Source organism: Copadichromis virginalis, linkage group LG1, assembly GCF_057382275.1.
Source record: "Copadichromis virginalis isolate Kocher_CV1m ecotype Utaka linkage group LG1, C_Virginalis_male_GT1.1, whole genome shotgun sequence".
Classification (NCBI taxonomy): domain Eukaryota; kingdom Metazoa; phylum Chordata; class Actinopteri; order Cichliformes; family Cichlidae; genus Copadichromis; species Copadichromis virginalis.
The window spans coordinates 8,074,134-8,095,338 of NC_140618.1; the positions used below are offsets into that span (position 1 = coordinate 8,074,134).

The 21,205-nt window shown below is 38.3% G+C and overlaps 2 protein-coding genes across 2 annotated transcripts in view; one reads left to right on the forward strand and one right to left on the reverse strand.

The window, feature by feature from the left end:
* Nucleotides 1–641: 641 nt before the first annotated feature.
* On the reverse strand, nt 642–9,688 carry ap3s2 (adaptor related protein complex 3 subunit sigma 2). The gene is made up of 6 exons (XM_085442527.1): nt 9,501–9,688; nt 7,657–7,748; nt 7,058–7,169; nt 4,327–4,398; nt 3,079–3,186; nt 642–1,643 (listed from the first exon to the last, which is right to left on the reverse strand). Exons 1-6 carry the CDS (start codon nt 9,567–9,569, stop codon nt 1,518–1,520), a joined length of 579 nt encoding a protein of 192 aa, XP_085298653.1. The 5' UTR covers nt 9,570–9,688; the 3' UTR covers nt 642–1,517.
* Nucleotides 9,689–19,751: 10,063 nt separating this feature from the next.
* Nucleotides 19,752–21,205, forward strand: part of LOC146718269 (insulin-like growth factor 1 receptor) — a 61,394-nt gene continuing 59,940 nt past the window's right edge. Inside the window, exon 1 of the mRNA XM_085442646.1 lies at nt 19,752–20,916. Coding sequence (XP_085298772.1) covers nt 20,826–20,916 — 91 coding nt within the window. The 5' untranslated portion in view covers nt 19,752–20,825. The remainder of the gene's footprint in view (nt 20,917–21,205) is intronic.

The following is a 21,205-nucleotide window of genomic DNA, read 5'->3' on the forward strand; positions in this document are numbered from 1 at the left end:
AAAAAGTACTCCCCCCGACTGTGCAAACATGCTAAAAAGGATTTTACATAAGCTAAGAAAAAAAAGGAAAAGAAACAAAAGTTAAAAGTAAAAAAATATATATAAAAAAACAATGTAAAAGTCCATATGTTTGTGCTTATAAATATATATCCATGACGTGCAAGATATTGCACTGTAATGATTTGAATGAGAAAACTATAAAAATATACATATTTACATAGTACAGATGTATATAATAAGGTACGGATAAGGTTCAGAGAAGAAAGGTAAAGTGCAAATTATGTACTGTGTGTGAGATTGTCCATCATGTTGTCCGGTTTGTGTTTTGGTTGAGGAGTCTCACAGTTTGTGGGTAAAAACTCCTCCTGAACCTTTCTGTTCTTGTTTTCAGGCTACAGAGGCGCTTCCCTGACCTCATTGGCCTGAACAGTTTGTGGGCGGGATGGCTAGAATCCCTAATGATCCTGATGGCCCTGGATCTGCACCTTTCAGCATAGATGTCCTGCAGTGCTGGTAGAGATGTTCCCATAGTGCGTTCAGCTGTGCGCACAACCCTCTGCAGGGCTTTCTGTTACCTGCTAATATCCACGAAAAACTCAAGGTTTGTTATATGCAAACCGAATAAAGCACAGCCACAGGGATTTCAATTTTCATTCATTTAATTTACCTTCGCAAGAAAGGTCTTTGACACCAGGACACATTTCCTTCCTAAAAAGGATTTCATAATAAAAGTCTTAATTTGAACATACCTGACCACTAAATACAGCCAAAGAGACACAAATATACTTTATACAAACATTTCAATGATCCAAAAATGGTTATAGTCATTGCACTCTGCTGTCTCTCCTAACAGATTTTGGCAAGATCTTGCAGTAGCACATTAAAAATTTGGGCATAACCAAACATCATTTGCATGTTCTGCACCCTGGAGAATGACACCATTAGTCACAAATCGCAAAGACATCAGGGGGAAAATATATAAAGGAGATGGAAAATAAAAACAAGAGAAATTGGATAAGTGGCAAGAACCAATAAGTTTGCCAGAAACAGAAGCCTAAGATCATATTTCAGTGAACTGAATGTAGTCCAGAAACTCAATCCAGAAAGGAGGGAATGCTTTGAAAACAGATTTGGGAGAGCTGTGTAGAAAAATACACATGGCTAAGACATCATTTATTTATCCTTTAGAAAAGGAAGGTAAATCGGGTGGCCCCAAAATCCCCACAAACAATAGTACATATATAATAACAGCACGCGTAATGCTTTCTAGAATCAAACCTTATATCATTGTGCAAATCCTTCAAATAATCTGTAACATGGATACAACAGACATCAAATATCACTTACAGTTTACCTCCCATACATACAGGAATAAAGGTGAAAGTAAACTTATGTGGTTTTGTGGTACATTTATTAAAAATAAACAAAACAGTGTTCTCAGTTTTGACCAGAGAGCTGGGTGGAGAAGGACTATATCAGTAGTGCACCAGCCCCGCAGAGCTCAGCGGGAAAGCTGTTCAGAATGGGGAGAGGCTCGGCACTTTGATATTGATGTCTCCAATGTTGATGTTGCGGGGAATCTCGGGCAGGTTCATGTTCTTCACAGCAGAGACAGCACGAGCTGGAGCCGCTGACAGACCTCCCTGCCCAGAGAAACATGGCACAGAAAACACCTTTAAAGGCTTCGTGTGTGGAATCATCACGTTTCATCTTTAATACTGCTGTAATGGCACAAGTCTAAGCATCTGCGGGGGGAAATCCTGTAGTAAAACTGCAACAGTGTTAAGTTACACATGTTGTGTATATAGACTTTACTATGAAAGGATCATGTGACTGAATGAGAACCTCATTAACCTCATTCAGTCAGACTGACACTGTGTTCACGCTTTGATTCCCATAATTTCGTGTACATGTACAATGACAATAAAGGGCTATTCTTGACCATTTCAAAGTCTAACTGAACTGCTACGGTCCTGTTTTGGCTCGGTGAGACGATTTGCTCAATACCCAAGGAAATACAAATCGCTGCAAGTGTGCTGTGTAAAATCTCCTTTTGTTTACAGTAGTTTTATTTGTGGTGCACCTTTACATGAAGCATTTTTAAAGTAAGGTCATCTTAATCTGAAAAGCTAATCTTAAAGCAGACGTAATCTTACCTTGTATAGGAGTTATATTTCTGTCTACTTGTACATACCCGTGCCATCTGGTGTAGGATTTTAGCCAGCTGGTAGTGGGCTGTTAGCAATGCGATGATGTCATAACACATCAGGCAACATTCAGGTTTTTTAATATAAATTCGATTATTGTTATTGTCGTGGAATTAAAATTATTTATAAGGTGTTATAGGTGCAAAAACACTACAAATGAGTCATTTTAACCTAAAATTGGATGCAACATGATAAGATCATAATGTCTAATATAGATACTTCAGGGGCTTAAGATATGCACGTGTGCTAATTTTGGTTGCACAACTCCTGATCATGTAGGGTGAGTTTGCAGAAAAAGAGGTTTCGTATATTACAGTAAGACTAACTTCTTAGTATTATGAGTGGACGCTCAGTGCAAATAGTCTCTTTAGTCAAGTGAGTGCTCACAGTGCTCTTATTCTAAAAATTAGTTAAATAAACACACACATTTAGACGCCCTTGGTGCATCATTTTCCAACACATTGTGACAAGAGATATTGCAACTAAACCACAATTTCTGAATGGTGACCAAAACAGTACGCCAACTCTCACAACAATGCAACACCGCTACTTGCCTACTTACAAATTCCAGTATTATAAACATCAGTTTTGGTTCTAAAACAACCATTTAAATCATGTTTACATTAAACATTTACAAAGTTTCATAATCAGCAAGTGTAACTTTACAAGAACCATCAATTAATGTTTATAGAAGGTTTGCAAATCAATTACTTGTAATTCATTCTATGCTAACAGTAAATCATTATTACTTAAAGTTCAATTACCAAAGTTATTATGAAGGATTAATTTTAGGGGTTCACAAGAGTTTCTGTTTTCAAGCTAAAACATGCAATAACCCTCAAGTGCGCTCCTTTAACAGAACGGATCTGACCTCTGACTTCTCCATGCGGTTCTGCACCTCCACCTGAGCTACAATCTCATTCATGTTAGTCTCCAGCACCATCCCTCCCATCACCACCTCCTGCAAAATGTAATGGACCTGCAGAAAGAGCAAAGCACGGCAATTAAAACTAAGCGATGCTGAAATGCATGCAGTTTAGTTGGAAAGCAAAGCAGCTTTCCATCACAACCTTCAGATGTTTGAATTCCTGTGGGCACAAAATGCTTACAGCAGCATAAAACTGTCTTCTACTGCAAATCTGTCAGCCTCTTTTAAACCCCTGACTGTAAGTATCAATGACATTTTTACAATGCCATGTAGGTTAGTTGCGTCTATCCTCCAGAGATGTACAAGAACATGTTTTTCTTTCAAGAAGAAATACTTCCAGGTTTCACTTTGGGAAAATTCCTTAGGCCAAACCTAACAACACCACATGACATCCATTTCCTGCTGGGAAAATTCAATCAAGATGGCTGGGGATGTGTCTGATTAGTTTCCAGCAACACATCTAGCTAGGCTCAGAAGAAGAGAAAAACAGATTTAAATGTAGCCTGAAGCACATACACACATCTTCAATTCTAAAGAAGCCCTGCACACAGTTTTAAAAATCTTTATTATGTACTGTGATATATATTATTTGAAATGCAATCATTAATTTCTGAGGTGAAAAGGTTAAGTAAAGAGGCTGTTCCAAAAAAGCATCTGGCTGCACAGCTAAGACTAATAGACTGCACATTACCTGAGGGTCAGGCCTACAGTGCAGTCATAAACACAAAGTTCCCTTTTATCTCAACCTTTTCATTGAATGGGTAAAAAGAAAAAAGCTGTCCATGAATACAGCTCCTACACAATTATTCTGCTACAGCTTTACCGTCAATATCAAGACAGCGTTTATTCTGTAATGGCAGCATGTTAATGTCACATTCAAATATTTATGGACAGTTTCCCACAAGTTCGAAACACCAGTGTATGTTGCTCCGATATGGAAGCCTACTCTTACTCTGTGCTTTTAATACAAGACAGACCCACTAAGCTGTGCCTGACCAGTGCTTTTTTTAAACATTTTATATCACTGTCTTTAAAATTCTTGAAAATTGAGACGGCTCTTTTTGCCAAAAAACTGCCAGAAACCACATTCGCACAAAGCTGAAAACATTTACTGATACATTTCGTTTTATTGAGCAATTATTCAACTAATACTTGCAGCTCTACAGAAATGCATCCCTATCCCCCACTTACCTTATCCATGTGGAATATGAGGTCTAGTTCGCAGACATTTTCGAAGCATTTATCCAACGTTTCCACAAACACCTGCAGTGAAGAGAACAATGGGGTCAAAACGGGAAATATTTTCAATAACAGATTTGTATTACTGTCTGAGTGCTGATTAAGTACATACAGTTAAGATGGTCACAGGCCAAATGTAGAACAACTTCCAAATTTCCCAAAGGGACAATAAAGCTGTGAAGCCAGATGTCAGCCCGAATCAAAGTGAGTGCATCAGCACTTTGCGTAGTAATGTTGTTGAGAGGTCTGTACAGCCTGTATCTGAGATAACAGGCTTTCTTTTTAACAAGTTACTTCTTTAACACAACCACCAAAGGAAATTTAAGACATAAAAAAGTGAAAATTTACTGATGTCAGTTTAAAATACAGTAAAAGGAATTTGTTTTTAAATGGTTCAGTTTATAAACATTGTCCAAATTTGTTCATTAATCTTGGATGTAAACAAAATAACGCAATCATGTTAAGCCATTTATTGTTAAAGCAGCAGCATCTTAGAATACTGAGAACACAGAGAACAGTGAGTGTTGTACAGTGTGTTTTCACAGACGCATTCCCAAACTTCAACACTTTTCGGCTGAACGGAACAGTAATCTGAGTGATAAGATAAAATGTGGATACACCAGTTCTGATTGAAAAGTGGCATAATCCTAAACACCTCACTGCAAAAAAAAGTTTCTCTGTTAGCTGCTGGAATGCATCCATGCTTGCAATAGATGCTGAAAGAATTTCCTCGAATCATTTCTGCTTGAATTCAGTTTGGATCAACACAGTGTTTGGATTCATCCATTAGCTGAGGTCATCCAAATAACTGTGCCTCTCACCTCTCACATCTGTTTCAACTCTGCCGACAGAAGCATAATAACAGAGGGATTTATTTGTAAGATTTCACTCAGTAGGCTCTTTCTTGTATCATACACCTTGTTGCCAAAAGTATTCATTTGTCTGCCTTCACATTCATATGAACTTGAGTGAAATCCCATTCTTAATCCATAGGGTTTAATTTTATGTCAGCCCATTCTTTGCAGCTACAACAGCTTCAACTCTTCTGGGAGGCTTTCCACAAGGTTAAGGAGTGTGTTTATGGGACTTTTTGACGATTTTTCCACATGTGCATTTGTGAGGTCAGACGCTGATGTTGGACAAGAAGGTCTGGCTCACAGTCTCCACTCTAATCTCGGAGGTGTTCTATTAGGTGCAGTCATGTTGGAACAGGAAGTGGCAATCCCCAAACTGTTCCCACAAAGTTAGGAGCATGGAATTGTCCAAAACATCTTGGTATGCCAAAGGATTAACAGTTTGTTTCACTGGAACTCAGAGGCCGTGCCCAACTCCTGAAAAACAACCCTGCACGATAAACACCCCCACCCACCCGTGTGTCTACCTTTACACTTGGCAAAGTGCAGTCAGACAAGGACCGTTCTCCTGGAAACCGCCAAACCCAGACTCATCTATCACATTGCCAGACAGAGAAGCATGATTTGTCACAAAAGACAACACACCTCCACTGCTCTAGTCCAGTCTAGTCTAGTCTTTACACCACTCCATCCAATGCTTTGCATTGCACTTGGTGATGTAAGGCATATATGCACCTGCTCAGACACAGAAACCCATTCGTTGAAGTTCCCTGTGCACTGTTCTTGAGTTAATCTGAAGGCCACATTTAATTTGGAGGTCTGCAGCGACAGACTCTGCAGAGAGTTGGCAACTTTTTTCACAAATTTTTTCACAAATGTTTGTAGAAGCAGACTGCATACCTAGGTGACTAATTTAACAGACCAGTGACAATGGACGCGATAAGAACACATTAAGATTTTAAATCAGTGTTCTCTTGGCTTTTTCTTTTTTGTTTGTTTGTTTAATTTTCTATTAAAGTGAGATCTGTTATTTGTGTAATTTTTACCCGTCCAAGCTGTTTTGTTACATTGCATTTATTTTATTGGCCTAAGTTGTTTTAGGTTTTGACTTTGTCATTTCGGTTTAAAAATCTTCAATATTATTCTTTCAGGCTTTTGACTGAGTTTTCACTGATTGACTCACCAAAGAAGCAAACTGGTTGAAACACAGTCGCAACTAATTTGTTTTCATCTTTCTTGCAGTCAGTATTTTCACAATAAAACACCAATTAGTCACATGTGTTGATAGTTTAAATGTGAAGAAAAGCGATATTTACTTCTTCCCATCCATTACTAGATTGTTTTACATAACACACTCACAGCTATCATTCATCATTTCACCTAAGCTGGAAATTGTCCGTGTGAAGATAAAATGATAATTCGTTAAATTTGGCACCTCTTATAAACCTGCCAGAACCCACCTCAAGTCTCATGGCACAGTATTCAACACTGATAACTCTTACCCTTATGACTGAAAACCAGAATTAATTTTTTAGAATATTTTAGAATATATACTATAGATAAGGAAAAGAACATATGTATTCTAAACAGAAACAGAAACTGACGAATGATCCCACCTGGTCATTTTTGTAACTAGAATAGTTTGAATGCTTGAGAGTTAATACTCCTAAGGCCTTTAATGGATATTTGTGTATTTAAGGACCAGTAGACACCCTGCAATTGTACTTTTTGCTCCAGGGTCAAGTGTCTGCTTTACAAGCCTGGTGTAGTGGTTGTGTGATTCCATGTCAAATATTTCCAAAGAGCCATTCAACAAAAGAGCAGCTGACCTGGATCAGGTCCAATATGCCGAGCTCGCTCTCCGATGAGTCGACACAAAAAACAAAGTATAGAGTGGCGTAGTGTCGGTAAATCAGCTTGTAGTCAGAGCCACCAATGAGACTGAAAGGAGATTAAAAAAAGAACAACTTCAAAAGGCATTCAGGAGTAGCTTCATTCTGAAATAGACTAAACTTGTTTTCTGTTAATTCACTTGAAAGATATGATGGAGACTTTTGAATATTTGTCTCCATCTAGTGGTTAAAGCTAGACCACTGCATCCACAGCTGCTGTAAAGTAATGTCAGAATGCCCAAACCTGGCTCAGGATTTACAACAGTTAGTATTTGTCGAATTAAAATGTGACAACACACAACTAGTCAAACAACAAGTGTGCCTCTCTGCCTCTGACAGAGATCCCAGGTGAGCATGTATCAAGACACTCTGACAGAGATCTATTAAACCAGCTTTTGTGACAGCTGTGCCTAGCTAAGCAGTAACAACCTTATCATTTATAGCTGTACTTAGAGTACACACATGCATATATAGAGGATTTGTTTTATTGTAACCTGTGATACAAACAGAATTGCATAAAAGAACACCTGACTTACCTTCCACCCTCCAAGAAGTTGCAGACGTTGTCATCTCTTTTAGATACCAAATGAAAAGTCTCCCGAATGATCTGCTGCTGCATGTCCTCCGCCTGCAAGCAAATACGTTACAAACTCCATTAACTCCATAATTGTCAAAATAAATAAATAGAAATTAATTTTAAAAAGTCTAAATATATTTGCCAATAACGCATTACTTAGACTTTTACTTATTTTTAACCACGTTAAGAAGTAAAACCTCTACAGTAGGACCTGAACAATATATCGGTTAGCCAATATTGCTCCATCACAGATTTGATATATTTGCTGTCCTATACAATAAGTTTTATCAATATAAAATAATGGAGAAAAAAAATGCACATGACTATTTAGAGATGCCATCAGTTGGTTTAAAGAGTGGAGCAGAGGCCTACACTTCATGGAAGGATTAGGGATTTAGCCAGGTAATAGGAAGGTGGCTCACTTTGTAATAACTCATGAACACACACAAAACTACCTCACACTGACTAATCAATTTTCTCTAAAATAATGTCATCACTCCAGGAAAAGCCTGTGAACCTCAGTAACCTGATAGCTCACTGAGGTTCATTCTCTTATGTACATCAGTAAGTAAATAGATCATGAGGAGTAACTTTATTCCTCGTGTTCCCTGCAGCTGTCAGCAACTTTGATGTCATTTAAATGTTAAAAGTGATCGCCCTCTTCCCAGTGTTGCCAAGCGCTTACTAATAGGAATTGTCTTAACGTTGGGGTCTTTACCTTGCAGTATGAAGTGTCTTGAGCTGCCTGATGCTGTAAATTGTCATTATATAGATACATTTTAATTGAATTATGAACCTTAAAATAGGAATATGAACCTAAGACAAATCACCTAAGCCTTGTGCTTGCTGACTTTATATAAAATTTGCATGCAAGCCTACTTAGAGTTAATTGGTTACTTTCTTTAAAACCACTTTGCATCCAAGAAACACTTGAATGGAATACAAACTGTAGATACGGAAAGATCCCTCTAAGTGTATAGCTTACATCCTACACACTGCTTACACACATATACACCTGTTGCCTTTAGTCTACATCGTGTGTTTAAGATATTATTTTTTGTGATATTAGCACATATTAGCAAAATGATGTTAGGGTAAATGACACCAGATAAATAAGCAATGACTTGTATACACTGGGCATAATAAAATCCTAATTCCTTTCCCATGACTAAAGTACACTCCATACTGTCATAATTTTTATATTTATAAATAAAAATATATAAGATGATATAAACCCACATCATATGTTTTAGAGGCAAGTCTACTTGATTTCTATTATACAGTAAACAAATTAAATAAACCTACTTACAGACAAATCTGCAGTCACTGAAGCACAGCCGCCATTTTTAAATGAGTTTTGATAACTATGATAAAAGAGTTCTCCTGGTAAAACCATTTATTTATGTTGTATGTTATGTAATTAAACAGACAAGGATGAAGCAAAGTCAGTGATTTCAGGACAGATAGTCCGGCTAATACATACATATGTACGATTTAAGTGGATTTATCTTCACAGATAGCTGCTCCTTCATTATATAACGCCTATATACTTTTATATAGAGAGAGGTCTATTTTAATAGAAAGGAAGTAAAACTGAAGAGTGACTGAGCTCCAAGTTTGTTCCCTTTCTTGCTCACGTGATCCGCTAATAGTTTTACTTGGCTACAGGAAAATATCTCATAATATGTCAGGATCTCTGAAATATATGTGGTGCTGCTCATTACACGAAAGGTCACAAACGCTAATCAAATACAGATTGTAAGGTAAACAAATTGTTTCAGCAGTATTTGCTACAATACTCACAAAATACTGATAGAATCTGATCAGCCGCGGCTTCCCGTGGTTGTTAAAAATTAATATGGCTTTAATCATCTCTGTTCTTTGGCGTTATCAAAGTACAGCGTGGAAAATTCTCAAAATGTTACGATTTTGACTCTCTGCTCAACGTTAGCTTCCGAGCTCCCTGCAACCGGATCTCTCGTTCAGCTACATCCGGTTGCACCGCAGCGGTCAGCCAGACCCGCTCATGACAAAAGGTTCCGCATAGATTTTCGTTCTGGGTCTGTCTGCCATACAGGCTATCCAAGAAATAATTAACGTCAATAAACCAAAAACCTGAGCAAGTACGTTTGTTGTAGTGTTGCTGATTTATGGCTGAAAGCTAAACTAATATACAACAAAACCAGGTCTGAATGCACATCACATTAAACCTTAAAACAGCAGAAGACCACACTGGGTGCCATTCCAGTTGTGTAAGAACAGGAAACTGAGGCTATAACTGTCAGTGGCATACCAAAACTGGAAAACAGAAGATTTGAAACAAGTTCCCTGTTGTATCTCAGTTTCTGCCGTGACATTTAGATAATAGGGTCAGAATTTGGTGTAAGCAACATGAAAGCATGGCTCCATACTGGTTTGTATTAACAGTTCAGGCTGCTGATGGTGTAATGGTGTGGGAGATTTTCCTGGCACACTTTGGTAACAAATGAACAAATGGCAAAGCCTACCTGAGTATTGTTGCTGACCATTGTGCCCACAGTTTGCTCATCATCTGATAGTTACTTTCTGCAGAATAATGTGCCATATCACAAATCCTTGAATCCTGTTAAACTGGTTTCTTGAACATGATGAGATCTTAATTCAATAGAATACATTTGGGATGTGTTGGAACAAGAGATTCACATTATGTACGTGCAGCTGATAAATCTGGCATCATGTCATTATGGACCAAAATATCAGAGGATTGTTTTCAGCACATTGTTGAACCTATGCCATAAAGAATGAAGGCAGTTGTAAAGGCAAATGTATGTGCACCTAATGAAGTGGCCAGTGAGTGTATTTTGTAAAATCACTTTCATAACTTTAGTAAGCCTTAGCCAAAAGTGCTTAAAAACATAAACAAAAACCTCTAAAACCCACATAAAATCAGATATTAATTTCTTCTTGCTTAAATATGTCTGCAGTTTTTGGCTTCCTATCAGACAGCCAAAGGTTTCTTGGGATTCAAATTTTATTCCAGTAAGTATACCCAGTCCTCAGTCTTCACAGTGGTGGTCTATACTTTTCACTTTGTGAGGCTGTCCACCTGACACATTATGTAATTTTCGGGTCTTCGTGACTAATGCACCATCAGCTGAGGCACCATGTTAATTATTGGAACCTTTGTACTTGGGTCAGCTGCTTCACACTGCCTTGGAAACTCTTTTTCCTTTGATCTACAGTGGGTGGTCAAAAAACCGGATCAAGACCCAAATTATGTAATATTGTAGCAAAAGTTCTCAACAATTAACACATGTGTGCCAAACAGGAAAATTTAATTGCCCAAATGGAAAAATGGTGAAAGATGGCATGTTAGCATGCTTTGAAGATGTTTTTTTGTCTTTTATTTTTTTCTGCCGAGAAAAAATAAGAAGTTGCTGAGTTTTTCTTTAGGGTATTTAAACATTTCTAGTACACTTGGAGGTTTTAATCATCTACTATAAAATATGTTTCCATAAAGAAAAGCTGTCATTGTAAGATGACATTAAGCTTATATCTCAAGTTGTATCTTCAAAAAAAGTGTTTCATTTTGCATATTTTGAATCCATTGTTTAGTTTTTCATTTAGTTTGACAAGGATTACGTATTCAAATTAAATTAGTTTGGGTTAGATAACGAATTGTACTGCATGACTCCATGTAACAGATGCGGGTAGACCAGGCCTGAATTTTAAAGCCGTCAGCCTGCAATCTATATATTGTCCACCAGAGGGGAAACTCTGATTTCCAAAAAGAAGTCCAGCTGTACAGAGCCCTTTAAATGAGAGGTCTCAAACTTAAGTGAGCCGTGGGGCACTGCTGGCACTTTCATCTCATTGGGGGTCCACTTTAGTGTTCACGGAGTACAAAAAATAAATAATGCCGCGTGTTTTGTTTTGGGGGGGGGGGGTTGCTCTCGCTAAATATTTGTACTAATCCTGTTTTCTCTCTCTTCGCACTAGTGTTTTCACGGTTTCACCCTTTGTAATAAGTTATTGCCACGTACATTTCGCTTCCGTGTTGGATCTGTTCTGTGTGTAGTGTTTTGTTTTGGGGTTTGTTTTGTGATTTTTTAAATTTCAAATCTTGTATAACAAGACAAAACTGTAAACGTGAATGCAATTTTTTCCATTCACTCTCTTTCTGGTCAGACACGTGGCAGCACTTATGCTATAATTTTGTTCTTATTTAACAAAAAAATGCAGACATGTGTGTACACATTGGTTTTTGACTACTAGTGAAAATTGTTTTCTTTACAAATAACTCTCACTGAACTAACACGGCCAATCCCTCAACGTGTTTGTACTGTGCTCATATTTTTGCTTTTTAAAGAACTTACTTCAGCATTGCACTCAGCAGCGAACAAATCCTCCTTAAAAAGGTAACTTGAAGTGCCAAATTGCTATATATTTCTTCACGTCAATATACAGGCTGCAAGTTTGAGACCTCTGCTTTAAGTCCATTGATATATGATCTCAGAAAAAACTTTCCTGATAAATTTATGGACTCTAGCTAGTTTAAAATCTTACTGGATACAACATAATATTCATGTTAGGGAGGTAGGGTAAGCCTATATACATGTTGATACTACAAGTTCCTCAGGTGTGTGGTGTTCTTGATAAAAGTGAAACACAGACTGTGTTCATGACATCCAATTTTAAAGCACCAAGAGGTATATTTTCACAGAAGGATTTACAGAAGGTTTTGGGTGGCATCAAGGTGTCTATGTCCAATATACAATTTAAATACATCACATGCTCAATGTTAAAAAAAAACCCTCTTTACTTTAGGTTTCTAAGGGCGACACTTTCAACATATCTAAGAATGACTAAACCAACATGCATTTTACGTGCTCATACAGCCACTAGAAGCTGGTTAATTTTAAAACAAACAGGTGCATGTGTTTGCAGTTTTATATAAAGACTTTTTTCTTGTAATATGCAGATTCTCCTTCTAGAGATATATTTAATACCTTTTTATGGTCTTTCCCTATATTAACAGTGGATAAATCTATAGTTTCCAGGAATGCATGCATATAGAAAATACCCCAAAAGGGCTCAAAATATTAATAGCCACCTTTTTTCTTCTTCTTTCAGCTTCTTCCAATAAGGGTTGCCGCAGCAGATCATCTGCCTCCATCTCACCCTATCCTTATGCACAATCCTCTAACACGGCAACTCATTGCACACTAGCTTTCACTCTATAATTTGACAGTGGGGAAAACCTAAAAGTCCTTACTTACTTATTTACCAGGAAAGCACCTTAACATCCACAATCATGGACTTTGGGATTGGGCAGAATACTTACAGGTATCCTTTGCTTCATCACCTTTCCTCCAGAATGAAATGAGCTTAATATAAAATAAAATAAAATAATTCCTTTGTTATACTTTGTTAAAACATACAAACAAGACAAGAGATGAAGTGATCAGTTTGGGAGCAACCAAAAGGTATAAATAATGATTTCTTATTTTAGTTTCAGGAAGAGACCAAATGCAATCAGTTGTGTTTTACATTGCTGCAACACATAAGAAAAACAGTCCCCATAAATGTTTCAATGAGAATAACAACAGATTTTCTTAATTCTAATATTACCAATGAGAGAGAAATCATAAACCAAGGTCAAAAACACTGATCGGAAAATCCCTTGAACTACAACCTGAAACTCCAAGGCTTGTGACTTTGTTTATGCATGAGGACACTGCTGATGATGAAATACCCCTGAGACATCCTTGCAGCTGCTTCCCGAGATACTGCTCCGTCACACAAAGGTGTCCAAGTGACAGTGCTGCTGCATAATGTTTCTATTCACGGGATGCTAAGCCACTTTCAAACTATCCATCTGCTCCAGCACAGATTTAACAGGTGAGGGTGACAGAGGAAAAAAGGATATCACAAGCTTTAACATCATAAGCAGGACACGAGTAAGCCAAGCTGTGAAAAAGGACACACAGAAGGAAATTATTCAGGACAGAAAGAAGACCAGGAGTGAGTGGACCAAAGTCCAAAAGGCAAATGACAAAACCTCTTCAAAACCCACCTGTCTTCACAGTTTTCTCTGAGTCAGCTTCAGTGGGTACCAGAACTTTAGGAGAGGCATAAGTGTTTCAAGTAAGTTCTGATTTTTTGCTGCATTGTCTTTGTATAATACTATATGCTTCTGGGACTAATGCCTGTGCACTTCTCATGCTCTGATCATCTCGAGTAGCATTCTTTAAACAAGTTGCATAAAAATCTAAACTCCTTCAAAAAACAAACAACGAAAGAGGGTTTTTTTTTTTAACTTTTTGTTGTTGAAGTTTCAATGCAGAATGTATGAATGGGAAGTGAGGCATGTACCTCAAGGTAATCCCATTTCTTTGAGTACAGCTCAATAAACCTCCATGTTGTTTAGGGCGAGCAGGTGTCCTGGTTCAGGTGGGACTGCACAGTATTTGTCTTCCCATAACACAAACTGAGATAATATCCTACATTTTAATTAGCTGTAGTTTGCAAGCATTAACAGATAAATCTCACAATAAACATGTAGCTAATCTTTAGAAGTATCGCTACTGAAAACCAAAGATGAATACCAGAGAGACAGTCGGCTGAAATAGTAGTTTTATTACAACAGGTTGCTCTGTGTGTAATTCTTATTGATTGATTGCATAGAAATAATTGATTGCTTTGGCTCAGACCAAAGTAGTGGGAATTATTAGAGCCCAAATTTGACGAGATGAAAGCATGGGTGACTTTTTTTAAGGTCAAATGAAAAAAAAGATCTTTTGAAACATGTCTTAACTAAAGAAAGGATGACAATGTGGTAATTTGTAAGTAATAAACAAAGCTCAGTGAAAGATTACATGCAGGTGTTGAGTTTGAGTAGTAGAATGAGGAAAATATCACACATTGTGCAAGACAATGTCCCCACCTCTACAGTATACAGTGAAAAGTAGTTTCTGCCTTCCTGTTTTAAAATTAGACAAAGATGACTCAAGTAAATACAAAGTGCTGTTTTAAAATAACTATTTCAATAATTTAGGGGGGGAAAGCAATCCATACCTTCCTGGCCCTGTGTAAAAAAGTCACTGCCTCCTAAACCCAATCACTGGTTGTGCCACCCTGGGAAGCAAGAACTGCAGTCAGCATTTACGATAACTAAAAATCAGTCTTTCACATCGCCGTGGAGGACTTCTGTCCCACTCTTCTTTGCAGAATTGTTTTAATTCAGCCATATTGGTGAGTTTTCCGGATCATGTGCTCATGTGAAAGCCTCTCAACTCCAGACTTTTACTGGGCCACTCCAAAACCTTCATTTTGGGGTTTTTTAAAGCCTTCAGAGGTGGACTTGCTGGTGTCTTTCTGATCATTATCCTGCTTCTTAACCCAACCCCGCTTGAGCTTCAGGGCATGAACTGATGGCCGGACATTCTCATTTAGGATTTTCTGGCAGAGAGCAGAATTCCTGATTCCATCAATTATGGTAAGTCATCCAGGTCATGAAACAGCAAAGCAACCCCAGACCATCACACTACCACTTATGACATCCTGTGTTAGTTTAGCCAGATATAATAGATCTTGTCAGTCTGAATATTGTCGGAATATTTTCCCAAAAGTCATGGGGATCATCAAGATGTTTTTGTCCAGTGAGAGACGAATCTTTGTGTTGTTTTGGTCAGCTGTGGGGTTTGCCTTGGACCTTTTTTATGTAAGCCATTTTTTTTCAGCCTCTTTCTTACTGCAAAATCATGAACACTGACCTAAAGAACGAAAGAAAGAAATCAGCAATGGGGCAAATATTTTTTCACAGAGCTTTCTTCTTGATTCTTACTGTCCATCCCTTTGAGGCTATATGACGTACAGTATGCTGGCGCTGTGGTTCCCAGAGAGTGTGTGGGTGTTTGCCTGTGAGGGTTTACAATATCTACCCACAATAAAAATGCACTGGCTCATTAGTGTATTCCATTGTGCATACAAGTATATAATTCTGCACAGTATATTACAACTTATTTGTCACACACGCAGTCAAAGGTGCCTAACCTGCAGCTACTACTTTCACATGGGGCCAGACGCCATTCTGTACCTCAGGCCCAGACTCATCAAAATGTCACACCGCATTTCCTGTTCTGATTTCATTTCCATTATTTCTCTGTTGTACGTTTTTCATCATTAGTGCTGCAAAGCCACCCAGGCTGTTGTCTGCATATCATCTATTATTTCCCCCCTAAATTCCCTTCCTCCTGCATGAGCACAGTGGAAAACAAACAGACGCTCATTAGCATGTGTGACCCGTTGGTGGTAAACAGGCTTATTTCCACATGAGTGAAGTGCGAGAATGGATTCCACCGGGACAGTTGAGGTAGGTGGGCCCGCCGGCTGCCTTCATGGGGACTTTAATAGGGACTTAACAAATGCAAGTGGACAGGCACAACATTCTCTGGCACAGGGGGTCATGTTGGTACAGTGAGCACTTGTTAGAGGGTGACTCACTGTATTTGGACTCTTGGGTGGCCACTGATATTCACTTCATTTTTAATGTGAATTTTTTTTTCTCCTCAGTGCTAATTGTTGGATTGTGACGGATGCTGAGTGCTGTCTGCCAGAGCTGAGGTAATGCGTGGCTTTCAAATAATGCTTCTGTGCTCTGCTCTTGAAGTGATGAAAGCGGCCTGTAATTACAGGGATAATCAAAACTGTCAGAGGCTCTTCTATGGATGGTTTTGTTTACTGTCTGCTTCTCTCACAGCGTCACAAGCTGCTGGCCCTCCACTTCCTCTGGCTGGGCCTTAGACCTCAAAAGATCACAGCAGTTGTATCTGTCTGAGAATCAAATGTAAGTAAAAGTCAGTTTCATTAATGGGTTGTTTTAGAAACCTGTTCGGCTTTCCTGTACTCAGCTCATAGGGCTACAGTATAACAAAGTTGCAGAACAAATCAGGTGGCTCTTTTATCATTTGTCCCTCGCAGGGATTAATCTGTTCATATCAGTACAAAGTCCTGATGGGAGTGGTCGCTTTCAGGGTGCCAATGCCCCCATGCAGAGGCCACCGGAGGTCCCTAAACTGTATGAAATTGATCTGAAAAACAATTATATGCTACTTTACTAATACACTGTTTGCTAGTTTTTCTTCTTCTTGTCACCTGTCTACATTTTTCCTCTTAGTTATGCTGCTTTTTCAAATAGAGATCAATATGTTGTCCAAGGAAAGGATTATAAGGATCACAGCTTCCATGTGGCATGTAAAAAAAGGCACATGTTACCTATAACTTCAAGAGGAATATGTCGGGTTCTTTTTGTTTGTTTGTTTTTTTTTTTTTTTAAAAAAAGCGGTATAAAATTTTCCATTCAGTCTTTTTTGTCCCACACTCAGTTACGTCTGTTCCCCTCAAGGTGGCAGCATTTCAGTATCTTTTCATTCCTTTGTTGTTGCAGGAGATGCTACAACAGTCTCCACAAGCCATGACAGCATGATACCTTTTAGGCACACACATTAGGCATTTAAGTGAAAGTACAGATAAGTATCTGTACTATTAAAAAAAACTAAACAAAACATAATTGTGTTAAAAAAAATACTCTGATAAAAGCTGAAATACTGATTCTTTATTCAAGTAAGTGTGAAAAAGGACAGGTCTGAAATTTGTTTTCGTTTTTCCCCCCAAGCCAAGTCATATTAATATCATAATTAAACAATAGTGATATAAGAGAAACCTCAACTTTAATTCTAATTTTAATGAATTCACTTGAACATCTGTTACATAGAACATAATGTTACAGAGTGAAATTGATTATAATCAGTACACACCTAGTATAGAGCTAGTATAAACCACAAGTGAATCTGATCAACATCATCAGCTTGAATTTGTGTGCTACCCTTGATGTGATATCACACTGACTTTGAACAACACAACTGCCCTGCACAAACTTCATTGTGGTATTGTAAACCAACCAGTGAAGCCTGCACTAAACTGGCCAGCATTTTCATGCAACCTCTGAATAATAACATTAGTACACTTCATTTTGTTTAGCAGGGTGTTTCACAATATGAAAAAAAAGGAAACATAACTTGAGATATAAAGTTGTATTTTAAACAAATGCTCAAATTAACAAGAACATCACATGATATAACCTTTAAATTTCCAGTTCATCAAATGTCACTGAGCAGTCCTTAAATTTTTAAAATAACCTCTCTTCTTCCTCTCTTGTCTTGTCTTTCATACATCTTTCTCTACCTCTGAGTGATGCTACCTCTCATTCTCACTCTCCCTGAGAAATGTGGCAGTTGCAGCACTAGCTAGCAGACAGATTTTGTGACAAACTGCACAGAAACAGCTATGTGAATGCCAATATTTATTGAGCTGGTAGAAATGTTGCATTTTAAATTACCTACCACTTAAAAAAAACATGTCACTGCCTTTATGCTCAGTCCTTTTCTGGTGTGCTATTTTGTTTGGTTGTTTTTTCTTTCGCCTATCTCTTTGGACGTAATAAACATCAGTGATGCATACACTCACCTTCCCTCTATTTAGGTTTAAGTGAATTTGGTATTTCAAGGTGTGAGGTGAGAGGAAATAATGATTCCCCTGAAATGTCATAAGTCTAAAGTAAAAAGCCAGTTTAGAAAATATAAGAAGTAGAGAGTCTGGATATTTGTGTTAAAATGTGTTGAGTAAGAGTAAAAAAAAAAAACTGTCAGAAAAATAGATATCTGAATTTCTATTTATATACAGTAACAAAGTACTTTGTTATTTATCACTATTGGTTTTAGAGGTTAATTTTCCACAAATTTCAACTTTTTCCATCTCTTGTTTTTAGCATTTTAGTGAATAATTGGTATTAGGTATGCTAAGTAAGATCAAGTCAATTTAGGGATTTTAATTGTTGTAAAAAAACAAAACAAAACAAAACAAAAAACAAAACAATATTATTATTGTATTATTATTATTGTAAAACACTAAACACTAAATACCTGAGCACCATATCGCTATCTAGTAACACCTATGTTTACATAGGTTATCATCCTATAGGAAAAGACAGATAGCATTCATAGATATGTGGAAAAATTGGTCTATACAGCTAAAGATACACAGGTGGATTTGTTTTCCCTACCGTGACCAGGTTAGTATTTTTTTTCTGTGTATTTGAACCCTTGCTTCCCCTTGTGTATTTACAAGTAACTGCTAACAGTATAACCAGTAATTAACATTTCTGGAACACGACACAACCTTTTCAGAATAAACAGCTTGAACTCTGTGGGGTTTTTTTGGAACACAAATATTATTTCCTTTGGGTACCAATGGCAGTAAGAACATGGCAGAAAAAAGTGTATGTTTTCTTCCCTTGTGATAATTTGATTCTTAATGAGGGTCAAGTGAAGACCACAGAAACAGCATGCTGTGTTCACTGTAAATGGAAATCCTCTTTAAGGTGCAAACTTAAAGTGGTAGATTTAGAAATCTTTTAGCAGGCTAAGCACTTTATGAGCTTATCTTTTGTTGCATCCTAGGGAACATGGGAAAACGGATGCAAAATTTATAAGCCAGTTAACAAGTATCATATTTGCAGTCCGAGTCCAGCCTTTGGTAAGATACCGTTTCTGTAAATTATTACATTTGTGTCATATTGCACTGCTTGGTCACAAATTGTTGGCACGCCACTGTTAAAAAAAAGGGGGGTGCACTTTTGCGCACCCCCTTTACAACTACACCCCTGCAATCGTGCAGACAGACACGGTCATTGTATAGCTGGCCCTCCACTGTGTTTTTTGAGCGGAAAACAATCCTGATCCTGGATCAGTATCCCTGATTTCCTTCATACCTCATCATCGTAAAGGTAGTCGCTACGGCGGTGCCCCGAGAGGTGACAAGAGGTCTCACTCTGTTTACATTTTTCCATCCGATTTTTAAATAGAAGCTCCAACGAATAATTGCATCCCCCTGTAAAGCCATTTTTCTTCAGAGACCCGCTATTCCCATGCTATATCCATGCTGCCGTGTTTGATGAGAATGATAGCGTAACGAACACGCCTTGTGTGGATATTATGCACTTAAAATAATCCGATAGGGTGTGCAGTGTATGTAGTTTTACGCTTAATTCGACCAAAGATGCTCGAAACTGTTAAAAACTGAGGATTTCTCCCAATGAGCGCCACAGCAGTCACTATGGTAACTGCTCTCCATGGTGGCAAAGCTACAGTAAGAGCGACGCCCTCTTTCACCGAGGCGGAGTGATTCATCACACGATGCATATACGATCTGTACGCATGGCGCCGTGTTTACGGCTAACACGGCAGACTGCAGACTGACCGAAGGAGACTGTGTGTGTGTGCGTACCTGTGAGTTATACCATGTAACTGCGCGAACCGCTCACTTATCTATCGACCGAGGGCGTTAGAAAACCAAAGAATTTGACCTCAACCGCAGCAAAAAGCTCAAATATTCATTTTAGCCCGCTGGTATGAAGGTGAATTACCACAACAACGCGGTGCGTGTGTGCATGATGAGCGGCTGAGGAGGAGGAGGAGGAGAAGAAGGAGGCTGCGGTCTGAAGCCAGATTTTATCCTGGATATTTCGAAACAAACGCCGTGCCGTTTACTTAACGGGGCACTGTACAAGTGGAATATGTTACTGTATCCCCCAGTCCATCTCGGTCCATCCCAATTTTAGGGGAGGTTTGACCCGTTTTCTGCCTCCTGAGGATCCTCCAGCAACAGCAGCGGGACGGTGAACGGTTTTTCCTCCAGATATGGAGTGTGAAGATGCGGATTACAGAGGAATCCCCGCCGCTAGTTTAGATACAGTGGTCTTATATTCTCCAGTGCGGCGCTATCCAAGAGAAGAATAACTATGAATACATATTTTCTGACCTCGGGACTAAATCGGTGATATCGCTCTCTATATATGCTTTTTTAATTTTATTTTTTTTGGAGCACGACTGGACTCCCGTTAGGAAACGTGAGAGTGCAATCCTGCTAGCCTGTTTGTAGTAGCTATTAGCTCCATTAGCCGGCTAACAGCTAAAAGGTGCTGGCTGGAGCTTAAAAGGCGTTTTGATAACTCTGACTGGGTTTTCCCCACGTTTCCTTCCCACAGCATATTTATTTACTGGATTTAAAGTGTGATTCACTCATTCGGGGATGAGGTCTCGAAAGGAAAGGAGCCGCTTGACCTTGTTTTGGGGTCTGATGCTGGGTCTTTCGTCCTGCCTACGGCCCGCCACCGCAGAAAGTAAGTAATGCCTCTCTACGCTACTACACACACGGGCAAACTGTGTTTTTCCATGCTTCGTTAGTGTTCAAACACGAGGAAAAGGGTCATTTTTGTTAACCCGAAAAACAGTGTTTTACTGTAAATATCGCACATGTAATACTGCACTGTGTAAGCAGAGTGTTATTTCCGCTATTTGCACATTATTTTTATGCATTTAAAGTGAAAAACAGGTGTGTTGTTACTAGAAACGAAAAAAATATGGAATGTCACTTATGGTTTCACTATAGTTTTGCATTATTTCGGTCTA

What these genes read in the sequence shown, in the direction of transcription:
- ap3s2 (XM_085442527.1), bottom strand. Translation starts at nt 9,569, where the DNA reads ATGATTAAAGCCATATTAATTTTTAACAACCACGGGAAGCCGCGGCTG. An exon ending in GCATATTGGACCTGATCCAG is followed by an intron (nt 4,399 to 7,057) that starts GTCAGCTGCTCT and finishes TCTTCACTGCAG; the next exon opens with GTGTTTGTGGAAACGTTGGA. An exon ending in ACCGCATGGAGAAGTCAGAG is followed by an intron (nt 1,644 to 3,078) that starts GTCAGATCCGTT and finishes TTCTCTGGGCAG; the next exon opens with GGAGGTCTGTCAGCGGCTCC.